Genomic DNA, 14,611 nt, shown 5'->3' on the forward strand with positions numbered 1-14,611 from the left:
ATTTGATATATAAAAATAGAGGAAAATATTGTCACTGATCAAATATGAGTGATGTTTAACATGTGAGGGTGCTTTTTGCCTCATACATTTGTCCTATAACTAACAAAATGTCTACTACAAAAACTTCAGCTTTTAAGTATTATTATGGCCGGCAGTGATCCATACAACAAATCTACAAAAGTCGCTGCAATCACAATACAAAAACTGAAGTTCTAGGACTGAATCAATGACAGATGATCAGAAACAGCAAATAAAATCTAGCAAGGCCCCGGAGATGCATCATCCTTCAACTGATGAAATATGTGTCAAGTTATACTATAGCTCTTTGAGAATCACTATGTTGATCCTAAAATACTATTTTGTCTGTCAAACTATGATATCTACTGTGTTGCGTATATTTTTAATAGATTCAGCTAACCAAATGTAAACAAATAATATAGATGTGACAGTCTGCTGGTAGCAAAGTCCCTAAAAATTGATTAAAATTGTTTGTAAGCTTGCTTTGTTTTGTTAAACTGTACGCTGTAAGTCAGCCCTGGTTCATTACTTGAGTTAAAGAGCCTTTAAATGCCTAAATGAATCATAGCTCAGAATTAAGTGGCTTAACAAAGGGGGAGAAAAACAGCCCTTCTCTGAAAATCATCATGTAATAAACAGAAAAATGCTGAAAAGCAGCTAAATTATAAATTTAAAGAAAATTTTAAAACGCTCAAGAATTGTTGATCTAGAACTAGGCCTGTCGCAATAAACAATAAATCAATTAATCAATTAATCGCATGTTAAATGAAAATTATTGACCTCATTTTCATTTATCGGCTTTAACGTTTCTTAGTGTCTCTCTTTCTACTGAAGACACTGGATGACAAAAGGCTCTTCACTGACCCCTCCCTTTCTCTTTTCTCTTTAAAATCTGTTTTAATGATCCAAAATCGCGTTTTAGGATCGTTAAAAGCAGCTAAGCTGAGAAGCTAAGCTACGAGCTAAGCTAACAGGACGAATTAGGGGAAAAAAAAACTCAACATTCACAGTTGAAACCTGTGCTTTCATGTAAAAAGTTGTTGTTCACTGCAAAACGAAGCTGAGAAGTTGTTTACTGATTTTTTACCTTTGTGTGAAAAATGCTATGCGAAAGAACTCAAACCATACGAGCGTCCGCCATTTTGAGAACCCAAAGGAAGGAAGGAGAGACAGCCCATGTCACGTCAAGGGGCCTCCCTTCCATTTTTCTTAAAGAAACATGCTTTTTGCTCCCTCACTATCCATTCTTCGCTTCAAACAGTCTTATACTGCCATCCAGGGGTCAAAAAAGGTAATACACACAAAAATTAACCAACATTTCTTCTTAAATTTGACAATAATTACTAATTATTGGCAAATTTCAAACAATATTATTGTTTATCGCAATAATTTCTGAGACAATTAATCGCCCAGCAAAATTTGTTATCGTGACAGGCCTATCTAGAACGCATTAAAGATAGTCAGGCTCACTGGATGTAATATATGTAAAACAATGAGGGGGTTGACTTTAAACTTTTGCACAGAACTGTCTCTGGTGTCAGTGATCACTGACATGCTGCCGCAGAACGTCATGCAGAGAAGCAGCTCAGTGAAAAGGACATTTATGTCAAGGAGCTCCTAAAACTTTTACTTAACTTCCACAACACTAATAATATCCAGCTTCAACTTTCAAGCTGCGTTCAGCATTTTCTGAAACGAGTAGAAACATAAATGACAAAAAGAGAACACTGGATAATAACCATGAAAGTAATGACACGTTCCCTGCTTTCGCTGCTTTCGTGTGTCTTACGTAACACGGCGAGAGCAACTCCCATGGGTTTCAGGGGCGTTCGCGGCCTAATGAGATTGGAGCTTGAACTCAACCATCTTAGATTCTGGGTGTTTGTTCAAGAACAGCCCGCAGTAAACTTTGTCCTGCTCCGAGTTTGACACATATGCTCCGCATGCTTCTTCACCTCGCTGCTTTCATCAGTGGGAAACTTCAAATTGCATTATCCCTGCAACACTTGGAAGCCTCATAATGTCTCGTTGCAACAATAAACCTTTTGTTTCAACGAGTGCCACTATGACTGATGGAAGAATTAAACCCATTGCATGCTCACCGCTAAACAAAATATATTTTGTCATAATCCTTTTGGAAATTATACATTAGCATTTTCTCATTAGACTAACTTACCACATCCTGTTACATAATTTCAAGTCTGAAGTAGCGCAGTTACTGAAAAAACGACGACGTGGCAGCTCTGTTTTCATCCTGTATGCGCAGCTTATTTCTGTTCAAAAGGGCAGTTTTTCTGTCTGTTCCTCGTTGTGTCAACAGACGATCTAAGAGGCTTATCTGAGGTTGACGGTTTACCTGCACACGCACACATTTATTGTCGTTTACACACACGCTGCAGGCTCCTTTGGATCGATGTGTGAAATCAGTACAATGAAGAAGTAGCAGCGACGCTTTGACAGGAGCGTGAAATGTTTAATGATAATTTCTTTAAAGCCTGAGCAGAGTGGCGAAGATAAAAATAAAACTTCTAACAGATGTGAAGGCTTTTAAAGGATGCGCTCAGATGTAAAGCACCATAAAGAAACAATAAATTCTAAAAATAAAAGTATTATGTAAGATTATATATATATATATATTAAATTCTGAGCAGTTTTTGTTATATTCAGCAAAGTTTTGAGCTTTCTCTCCCTTTAATTAAATCCAAACAGTGGAAGTTCAGCATAGTCAGGCTTTATTTGTGTCATTTGAATCAATGAAACTAAAACTCCAAGCAGAGATGATGCACATCATTTGGTGGTGAGCAACGTTATTTGGTTTAAGCATGTTTCTTTTTGTTTGTTGTGCTTGTTCGTGCAAATTGAAGCTTTTGACACTTCTTCTACTCAAAATACATTCGCAGGTGCCACTTTCTTCAGTGGGGAGGACTGAACTGTCATTAGTGTCAGGTGGAAAGAACGTGTTATTACAGCAAAAAGAACAAGCAGTACGCCGACGTCCCCCGTCATTGAGGGAGTTGAATAATGCATGTTGGTAGTTTTTGAGATGAGTGTTTTTCTGGATTGGAACTGGGAATAGTGGTGAACCTTAATGTTTTTGGTGCAAGTAATTCCAGGTGGTAGGGAGGATCGATTTAATTTTTTTAAATTCAGGACAGCACAGAGTGATGGATACTGGCAAGTGGAGTGAGAAATTTTATTTACAATTTGGTGCAAAGGCAGAGGCAGGGGGTGGCCATCGGTGGCCTTGGCCACTATAAATTAATCTTCGGCCACCCCACCCACCATCCCAATCATTTCTAAAATGATTGGGTTGGACCGTTGTACATATCTATGATGGCAGAAATCTTAAATATTTATGTGGCAATCCAATTTTTGATAGGGACCTTTCTTAGGCCCAGATGCAGCCATGCACCAACAAATAAGTCAGTTTCTCATTTACTTTTCATATTGTCCAGCTCACAACATGGACAATCAGATGATAGATGGTATTTTCAGTTCTCTACTTGTGTAACACTAAGGAGGCAGGAAACATGTGAGATGGAAACAGAACACAGGTCATACAAGTCTAATAATATATATAGTCTAACTGTACTCCTAATAAATGTATTTTTACATCCAAGGTGCACAATAAAACACATACAAACTGACAGTTCATGTGTTCATGGGCTCAGATGCTGTTGTTTCCATCTCTCCAAGCTAGCCTAAGCTAACATATTAAAAGTAATATAAACTGTTTGGGTTGTAGCTCTCAGTCTAAAATTTATATTTTTAAGTAACTACCTTTTTGTTAATCTCCCCCTCGCTGAGCATCCTATTGAGCAGTGGCTTGCCTCTGCAGATTTATCAGAGATATTGGACTTTGATAAACTAAGAAACATTTTATTTTTATATATTTCTTTATTTTTTGTTTCATTCATATTTTTTGGGGAGTGAAAACTTTGTTTTTAGTATTTTGGTGAATTCAATTTTTAATTTGAAAATTAGGACTAAAGTTGAGAATTCATGACATCTCAGTGCCATTCAGGATGTGACATTTGTATGAGTGGGTGAGCTGAGGCCCATTAGGTTCATAAACACGCTGTCAAGAAATGCTTATTGGTCTGACATGATGTAATTATCAAGGACACGACAAAATCACTTTAAGTCTGGCTCAACTCAAAGCACAGTGGCTTAATCTAATTAAATAACAGGTTTGGACATTTTCCCCCTGAGCTGTGAGGATGTTTGCTTAAAATATTGTTCTGGCAAGCTCAAGAAAAACTGTGTTTTAACCAGCAACTGAATGAATGTTAAGAGTATGTGCTGCTGCACCTGCACAGTTTTTAGCCTAACAACATTAATCCCTGCATGGCTGCTTGAGATTCGCAGAGGGCTGAGTGACACTCGCATTAACAGCATTGTAAGAGGGGGACAACTGAACATGGAGGCCTCCGCCCCTGTTTAACGATGGTTGTCCCAGCAGCGTTCAAAACTTAAAATACATTACAGCAAAAAGTGGTTCATCCCAAATATCCTGTCCCCTGGCACAGAGTAACATAGTGTATGCTGTTCAGCGCCAGGAGGCTTATACATCAGGGAAACAAAGCAGCCAAAGGCTAAAAGAATGGCCCAGCACAGAAGAGCAACATAATCAGGTCAGGACTCTGTGGTCTACATTCATCTGCAGGCAAGCGGTCACTCTTTCAGGGATGAAGATGTTCACATCCTTGAGAGGAACATTAGTTAGAGAGGAGTGACGGAGGCCATCTTTGTGAAGAAAACCTGCTCTTCCTTAAACAGGGGTGGAGGCCTCCGTGACAACCTTGTTAGATTTATCTGGATTATTGAGCATGCATCTAAACTAGGTTTCCTTAAAGGAAAGGTTTTAAAAAAATTATCCTGTAATATGTTAGTGCTCAAGACATACTGTATATTAGAAACAGGGGCACCACCAAGGAGGGGCCAAGGGGCAATGGCCACCCCTAAAATATTGACATAATCGGACTTCCGTTTCTTTATCTTAATCCAGCACTCACTGCTTCTAAGTCATCTCCAATGTCTCTCTGTAAATGGCACTGTTCGTCAATATGATCAGAGGGGATATGGCGGATAGTTTGCAGTTTAACTGGGCGGGTCATCCAGTGATGTAGCTCCATTATCCAATCAACAGCTGCTGTCTGCTTACGTCAAAATTGTCAAATCGGAGCAGTTCACTTGGAACCACGAACAAGGTGGTCCCATAAACTGGCCTGAGTGGGGTTGGGTACCAGCAGTAGGCAGGCCCTTAACTGGTGTGGAACCAATGAGAGTTGAGACTGTGGTAAAGTGCCACATATGGCCCTGTGATGGACATGCGACCTGTCCAGGGTGTCCCCTGCCTCTCGCACAGTGACTGCTGGATATTGGTACCAGTGACCCCCATGACCCAGAAAGTAAGCAGCGGGTAAAGATGGATGAAATCAATAATATAAAAATGGGTTAAATTAAAAATAAAACTTAAGATCTGATGACCTCAATGTCCTCAACATCAGGATGCACAGTCTTGGGTTATATGCATTATATGTTTTAGAAATTTAAATGTAGGAGAGGCCAAACTTCAATAAAATGAGTAGTGAGAACTAAAATGTGCACTTTGGAAGGGGATTCCCGGTATTTTCAATAACCTACAGTATATACGTCAACAATTCTGTTCTGGCATTTGGTTTCGTTGCCACCCCAAGATTTTCAGTGGCCCACCCCTTAAAACATTTCTGGATGCACCATTATTGGGGATGACTCTCAACTTCACCAAGTTTTAGCTCAATATCTGTAAAACTGACTGAATTTTTGTCTTCACTAATGCTGATTGGCTGTGGAGGCCATCTTGAATCATTTTGATCCACTGATTACTTGCTGAGAATTTCATTAAAATCTGACCTGTGGTTCTTGAGATATTTTGCTAACAGACACACACATAGAGAGACACACAATCACCCACTGCCATGAAGGTGGAGTGCTCCTACTCACTCTTGGCTTTCTCACTCTTGCGCGAAGGCTTCCAGCGGATGCAGGAGCGATGCTCGTCCAGGTAGAAGAGCCTCACCAGTCCTTTGGATCCCGCCTTCAGCTTCACCATCTGCGTCCCGGACTGCATCACGCACATGCATCGCTCCACTATGAATCACAACACATGCACAAAAACAGTTTTACCAAGAGCACTAATCTCAGACACCAGAGAGGCAGGTGTCCGGCTTTAATTGTGCTTTCTCAGGAAGAAGGGAGGTTAAGCGTCACAGGGTCCCACACTTAGTGAAGCAAGCAGCAGCTGATGTGAGTCAGAGTCCAAACCGCAACAGAGATGCCACTGTGGGAACGAACAAGGCTGCTTTTCTGTTGCCCACTGACCTGCTGCTGAGAAAAACTCAGAGGAGGGAGAAATGGAAATGTCTCAAAGGGAGATACTCATCTAATGTGTGTGCCTCTGTTCCAAGTTTCTTAGGTTTGAAAGCTGTTCAGAATTTTTTTTTTTAATCCATCACGCTGAGGCAGGTGGATGACACAATGGGGCTCCATGCTTTTAAAGGTAACTGTCCCCAAACGCCACCATTTTGCTTTGGGCGACACTAAACTGAAACAACTAATTTAAAATGAACTCAAAATCCACAGACATTAGTGAGAGGCAATCTTCACTGCGACTCAGTGGAAACGATAAAGATAATGGATATTTTGATGTTTTTGTTGCCTTAACAGGGATTGGATTTACTGGGTAGCATAATCCCTCTGTCTACTTTTTAAATACAGTAGTGTGGCATTTCTAAATGTCTCTGCCCATCAGCTTTATTGTGGCATGCAGATGTTCGTGCTTCCCATTTTCCCACTCAGTGCAGGCAGATGGTGGCTCACTGATGCATTTTGCATGTGTAGCATGCACTGAAAAAAAAAACTGTTGACTCTCTAAGATAAAGATTTAAACAGAAACTCCTGAAATAAGCAAAATAATATTTTTTAAAAATTGGCATTAGGACTGAAACATCTATGAGGTGAGTTTGTGTTTTCGTTGCCTGACTGTTAAGCGCTACCCAACAACACATAAAAGGCATAAAACTTCAGACTTCTTACTTTATGTGACAGCGACTGGCAGAGGTACAAAGAGAAATGACAACAAAAAGACAGAGATTTCTGTCCTCATTAGTGAAGATTGTGTATGCACATATATACACGTGTGTCTGGATGCAAGAAGCAAGGCGTGGATTTGGCTGTGCACTGTCCGGATCACGCGTCAGTGCACACATGTAGTCCAAACTTGTTTTTCCCTCTTGGCACGTGCAAAAAAGCCCAACTTCCTTTGCTGTCTTACTGTTTACCCAGTTTCTAAAGAAACAGTTCAGATGTTTTAAAGTGGGGTCCCATGCAAATGTTATGAACAATTAATATATTACCTGTTGTAGATAGATCTTTTAATGACCTCAGATTATAGAAATTGGACTGTAGAAGCCATCCTGAAACAACTCGAATTGTGAATATATCATGAAGGCTCATGGAAATGATTTTTAATATGTGTTAAGCTTATCTGCAATTGTGAATTACAGGGTGTTTTACATGGTAATTGCATTTTGGCAACACAGAACAATATGCAGTAGCAGGTACGTTTATGTCTTTCATGCAGGCTGAGGTCATTACAGCTGGAATATACTCATTTTTCGACTAGTTTTGTGTAAAGCAAAATTGTCAGTGATAAAGAAATGTATCAAACAGTGTTCAAATAAAATTTTGATATTTAACATTTAAGATGGCAGCAATTTATTTTGGTCCTTCTCTAACTAGACCTCAATTAAAGCTCATCAGTCCAGTCAGCAATAAGCTCCATTTCTTATAAAGGTTGACAAAACAGCTACAACAGGCAAAGTAGTTGAAGAAAACTCTCAAAACACTTGGGAAACTCTCAGTTTTGTCACATAGATGTGTGATCAGATTTTGTCATGACTTTTGAATATGGTCAGAAAATATATGTGACACGTTTTCTCTCAAAACAGTAACAGAGTTGTTGCGAGCATCTTCATCCCTTCTCAAGGCTGCACAGAAGACTGTTGGAGTCTGTCTCCCCACCATCACAGACATCTACACCTCCAGATGCAGGAAGAGGGCCACCTGCATCATGACGGACCCCACTCACCCAGCACACACACACTTTTGCCCCTCTCCCCTCAGGCAGATGGTTGAGGAGCATTAAGTGTAGAACCACTAGACTGAGGAACAGCTTCAACCCTGAAGTTGTTAGACTCATGAATCACTAACCAGGATAATCACTGTAAGAAAAAAAAATCACTGTAATGCCACTTTAGTTAGTGATATGTGACTTATCTATGCTGCTGACTATCCATGTTGCTGATCTCATGCTGCTGATTATCCATACTGCTGATCTCATGCTGATGATTACCTCATGCTGCTGTATTCATTCGTATTCATTCACATCCATCTACTCACCACAGACTAATGTTCGAGCTGCTGTTATGCCGTATTGTTTTACCTTATTGGTGTTTAGAGTATAACCTACAAAGCTCTCAACAACCTAGCTCCATCTTGTATAGCAGACCTTATTGTTTCATATTTTCCCAACAGAGCATTTCACTCTCAGACTACAGGTTTACTCGTGGTTCCTAGAGTTTCAAAAAGCAGAATGGGAGGAAGATCTTTCAGTTATCAGGCTCCTCTTTTATGGAACCAATTTCCAGTTTCTGTCCGTGAGACTGACACGTTGTCCAGTTTTAAGACTGGGCTTAAGACTTTCCTTTTTGATAAATCCTATAGTTAGGGTTGATTGTTATGCTGCTATAGGCCTAGACTACTAGAGGACAAATTGACCTCATTTCCTTAAATGAATTGTTACAATTGAACAGTTTTAATTTGAGACTATTTCTATCTTAACGTGATTTTCGACCTGCCATTGTGTATCTGTTCCTCCTTCCTGTTCCTCTCAAACCCAGCTGGTTGAAGCAGATGGTCGCTTGTCCTGAGTCTGGTTCTGCTAAATGTTTCTTCCTCATGAGGCAGTTTTTCCTGTCCACTGTCACCTTCATGCTTGCTCATGATGAGAGTCTGTGATGGAGTTAAACTCAAAGTAGTCTGCTCCTTAGATAAATAGTGTTAAATTATTATTTTTATATATGAATGTTTCTGTTCAGTGCCCTGAGACGACTTCTGTTGTGACTTAGTCTGTTGCTTCTCAACACAAGTGCTGGAGGCAGGTCCTGCGGGTCAAAGAAGAGACTCTCTCAAACAAAACAGCCTCCGAGATGAACACACAGCTTTAAAATTATCCACACGGCCTGAATATTAAAAATTAATTAAACTAGAGAAACTGAAAATAAACTAAAGCAGCTTGTTCGCATCTTTTCTTTGGTTATTGAAATTTCGACCAGGCGTTTTATATTCTAAATGAATTTTGTGATTGTGTTTAATTAAGTTTGATTTTTGCAACTGTAAGAAATAATGAAACATTTCTGCAACGAAAGAATCAAATATTTTATGACTGATTTCATTTTTATGAGTGGATTCTAGTTAAAGACACAGATAAGAAAAAATGAAATGTCAAAATTTAAGAAATATGGAGTGAGTTTCAATTGCACTGGATCCAACAATTTAGTGGCAACTTCATGCTAACTTTTTGTAAAGCAGACTAATAAAATGACACTTTAAAATACTGAAGTGAATGCTAGCAAAATTTGCTATATCTACGCAACAATAGTAACTAAAATGTGAACATCAAAGTTCATGCGCAATAATTCAGGTAAAAAATCCGATCTTCTGGATGGTTTCTTTTTTTTTTTTGTTTGTTTGTTGAGATGTTTCATTTTTCAACCAAAGGACTTCATCAGTCTGGGGAGCCACAAACAAACTCAGTCCCACAAGCAGCACACTCACATAGTGGACCAACCATCTTTTTCTTCTCTCTCCGTTAGGCTGCTCTCTTCTTCAGAGGTTGCCACAGCGACTGAGTCGCACAAAATCTTGACAATTATTTTTACACAGGATGCCCTTCCTGACACAACCACAGACCACCGAGCTACCAGTCCTCTGTGTGGAGCAGAGAGCTGCCATCTGGGGCCCCCGGGGGAGCAGATGGTGCAGGTTGGGGCCATGCTCAGGGGCCCAGAGTGAGGCAAGTGATGGTGGAGACAGGTGTGGGTGCTTCACCTATCTTGTTGTTGGTACCGGGAGTTGAACCGGCGATCCTCCAATCACAGGCCCATGTTCTCTAACCTCTGCGCCACCATTCCCTTAAGTGGGCCAATCATCTTATCACCATCAAACTGGTTGGCCCATATGTGAGTGTGCTGCTTGCGGGACTGAGTTTGTTGTGGCTCCTCGGACTGATGAAGTCCTTTGGATGAAGAACGAAATGTTTCAGCAATAAAAGAAACCGTCCAGAGGACCTGACTGAACTTTGATGGGCTATTTTACCTGGATTATTGAACATGAACTTTGATGTTTTGAACCACTTTGACTATGGCTGTCTCAGGAGTCAACGGGGAGAGGGCGAACTCCAGAAACCATCTTATCACCATCAAAGTGGCTGACCCACTATGTGAGTGTGCTGCTTATGGGACTGATTTTGTTGTGACTCCTTAGACTGATGAAGTCCTTTGGATGAAGGACGAAATGTTTCAACATAAAAAGAAACCATTAAAAGGATCTGACTTAACTTTGTTGAAATGTGAACACATTTTTACTCAAGTTGAAGTTAAAGGAAAATTCATTTCATTAACTGGAGTGGTAAAACCATGTGAACATTTGCTGTCAGTATAAAGGTAGACACATTGTTGATGTCTGGACTGCAAGATTTTTTTTTTAAGCTGTTGCTAAGATTTAAAGTCTAAAAAAAATCAAGATTAATTAAAAAAAAAGGTTTGTAAGCTCAATCATTCAGGTAAAAAATACAAAAAAGCTTAAATCATGTCATCTGACTATTTATTTACTGTACTAGGGGGACATGATATGTAAGAGGCATAATGCTATATATAATGATATATATATTTAGCAGAATGAAATAATCATATATATATATATATATATGTATATATATATATATATATATATATATATAAAGTATATACATATCAAACTGCAGTAATAAGGTGATCTTTTTTTCCTCACAGTGGTGCAGATAAATATTTATCTGTTTATGTCGTTTAACAGTTTTGTAGAGAACTTGTGACAAAATATCCGATTTTTTCACTTTTTTTGCAAGGCCTTAACGGGGCAATGGCCCCCTGGCCCCCCCTGTTCCAGTGCCACTGATGGAATTATAGCGGCTTTGATCAAACCTTGAAAATGAAGTTCTTTAAAACCTCACACAATCTATGTCATGAAAACACGTTTTGTCCTGTAAAACTGTAAAAAGATAAACTTGGGGACGCACAGTCTATAATATATACAGCCTATGTTTTCAGCAAATCCATCCACTGGTTCAATAGATATTTTGCTAACAAGAACCATCGCATACACATATAGAGAGGTGTTTATGATAGTGTTGCAGTTATTTCATTAATTACTTTCTTCATGTTTTTCAGTAGAGGGTGATAATATAGCATGTTGTGAAAACCTTGGATATTTGGGAGCATATAGCTCACGGTCACAGCTGCACACAAACAAAGAGTAAAATGAATATTCTGATGACAAGTGTGATTATCTTCAAAGACAGCTAAAGTCAAACCACTCACGGCTCTAAAACACATGTTTAAGCACACTTGACAGTGCGCACACTCAGAAGAGTGCTTGTCAGCAGCCTCTATGTCCCGAGGACAGGCTTTAGCAGCGGCATGAATTTTGTTTGGAGGTTTGACAAGTTCTTTCAGCAATGGATGCTCACTCCAGGGATATTATTAAACACAAGCAGGCACGTGAGCGCAAGCACAGGATTACTACATTCACCTCCCACAAAATAAGGAAAAACCATGAAGGCAGAAATGGTCGCACTATTTGTCGTGCACAAAACACGACGTGAGAATCTGGAGTACTGAAAATAGAAAGGGTCTCTGGAAGATGAGGGTTTAACAAAGCTCAGTAGATAACTGAGGTCAAGCTTTAGAACAGCTCTGAACTATAATCTACATTAAATACAAAGGATTACTGTTGAAATAATCTGGTGTTATTAATATTAACAAGCTATTGAAACAAAATAATAGTGACGCTTAGAGATTTTAAACTTTAAAATAATAATAATTGTAGCAGCAAACTGTTCCCTATTCAGATATCCACCTGAGCATTAGAATAAATTAATTTTGAGTCATATTTATGTCCATCTGACAAATTTTATACATTTATTTATTTTATCTCTAAATTGCCTATAAAATGGTTTAGATTTGTGGAGCACAATCCAGATTAGGCCTAAATGAAGTATTTCCTGGACCCAGATTAGTTATTAATTTTAGCAGAATGAAATAATCATATATATATATATATATATAAACTTTATTGAGAGCTGCAAGATTCTGTTAAAACTGCAAAGAGGTCCATAAAAGAAAATTGATAATAATAATTCAAAGAGGGGTCAAAAACTCCACAGTGCCGTCAAATTTAAACAATCCTTCTTTGTTGTCCATGCAGGCTCATCCTCACAGGACACTCATTGTTTTTTTTTTTCATTTGAATGATGAACCAATGGAAAACAAATTGTTGCAGCTTTTAAAGATCAACAGGAGTTCCTACATCATCATTTCAGGAATATAGGAGCTTCATACCTCGACTGTCTGTGGCAATTTTCATGTCATTAGCCAAACAAATGTTGTCTGGCGCTCACAGCTGACAGTGAATTAAGAAAGGCTGATTTGTCAGCTTTATTAAATTACTATTAAATATAAATTATAATCTATTAATCATAGTGTGACATGACAATTGTCAGCATCGTAGAAAATACACAGCAGACAAGATCACACAGGTAAGCCCTCAAAAAGTTCATAAATTTTATTAAATTAATCTTTTACATACTTGTACAATGATTCAAAACGCAGCTCTGACCAGCCACAACTTAAAAGCTACTGAAAAGTACAGTAAATAACATTAAAGAGATATTTCAGACGTTTTGAAGTAGGGCTCTGTGGAAAAGTCATGGGTAATTATTATGTTACCTGTTGTAGATAGATTTTTGAAAGCCCTCAGTTTAGTTGAATAGAGTTTAAGTTTGATCAGCGGGAGCAAAACCAAAGTAGATTGCTTTCTTCACAGCAATTCATGCAAAACACTATTTTATAGACATTTACACTGCAGTCAGTTTTGATTTACAGCGTTGTTTACATAAAACTCAAGCGTTATTTGCAAGTGCTAATAGCAACACAGCTAGCAGTAGCATTAGCCCAGGGGTGTTTTCAGCTGGAATAACATTTTTGCCAAAATACTGTAAAACTGCAACAAATGTAAATGTCTATGAAACAGTGTTCATGTGAAACTCTGTAATTTTGGAAGTCAAACTGTGTTAGAATGTCAACAGTTGAATTTGGTCTTAAACTAGCCATTAGCTTTTCAAGTTTGTTAGAGTTAAAACTTTATTTTTCCAAAGAGAGGCCTTTTAAAACTCTATCCACAACAGATAAGATTTTAATTGTTCGAAGTCTTTCCACAGGACCTCAATCACATCTAAGTAAATGCTTCTTTTTTTTTTTCCACATACCATCAATTTTAACAAAACTGTAACAAAAAGGTAAACACAATCCCATGGCACTGGAGCATTATGACACATAATCCCACACAATGTTTTTAAAAAATGCTTCAGGGACAACAGCTGGAGCCCAAGATGCTGAAACAATCTTTAAACTCTTGTGATTTCAATCTGACCCCGTGTTTACAATCTGTACCAGAACTAATCCAGTCCACAGGGCTGCAACCAACAGAGTCCCAATCGATCCACTGCTACTGAAACACACTAGACACCTGCTTTGTTCCTGTGATAATGGATAGACATGTCGGAACTGTTAAGGAAGCATGAGGTGGATTTTTTCTTGTTATGTGTTGTGGTTCTTTCAGCTGCTCCCCTCCGCAGGCCACAACGAGGGAGCTCGCACGAGAGAAGTGGTAATTGTTTTACGCCGGATACACTTCCTGATCCAACTTGAGCTCCAACCCACAGCCTCAAGATTACAGGCACTGACCACCTACCGCATGTACCGCAGCACTAAAATATAATAGAATTTGTATTAAAAGAACTTTGAGCTGCAGAATATGGTGTGAAACTGATGAGGGATATAGATGAGGGGGAAAAGTTACTCAAAAGGAGAAAATAGGTCATATTGCATTATTTATTCCATGCGACCACATTTGAAATCTACAGCTTCACTTACATGTGAAGTTTCTACTCTTCCGCAGAGATGTTCAGTGGTTTGTCTCCCAGTACAAATCCATGACTCATATAAGACGAGCTTCAAACAACATTCCTCAAAACTTAGAAATGAAACTCTGAGTTAGCCCCAAAATAATAAAGCAGCGTACAAGAGAGTAACGGCTCGTTCTCAAGTAAACTGACTGAAAGCTGGTGTTTCTCACAGAAAAACAGCTATCTAAAAGGAAATGCAGGAAAAAAAAGTAGCTGAACACTAGTTTATCTGCTAAAGCAAATTGTCTATCAACTTAACGGGCAAATCTT

The 14,611-nt window shown here is 38.8% G+C and overlaps 1 protein-coding gene across 1 annotated transcript in view; it reads right to left on the reverse strand.

Moving 5' to 3' along the window:
* The window catches only part of plch1 (phospholipase C, eta 1), an 81,972-nt gene that overhangs the window by 49,806 nt on the left and 17,555 nt on the right, over window positions 1–14,611 (reverse strand). The window contains exon 2 of the mRNA XM_037677565.1: window positions 6,004–6,150. Coding sequence (XP_037533493.1) covers window positions 6,004–6,150 — 147 coding nt within the window. The remainder of the gene's footprint in view (window positions 1–6,003; window positions 6,151–14,611) is intronic.

The sequence above is a fragment of the Nematolebias whitei genome, chromosome 6, assembly GCF_014905685.2.
Source record: "Nematolebias whitei isolate Nwh7 chromosome 6, NemWhi1, whole genome shotgun sequence".
Classification (NCBI taxonomy): domain Eukaryota; kingdom Metazoa; phylum Chordata; class Actinopteri; order Cyprinodontiformes; family Rivulidae; genus Nematolebias; species Nematolebias whitei.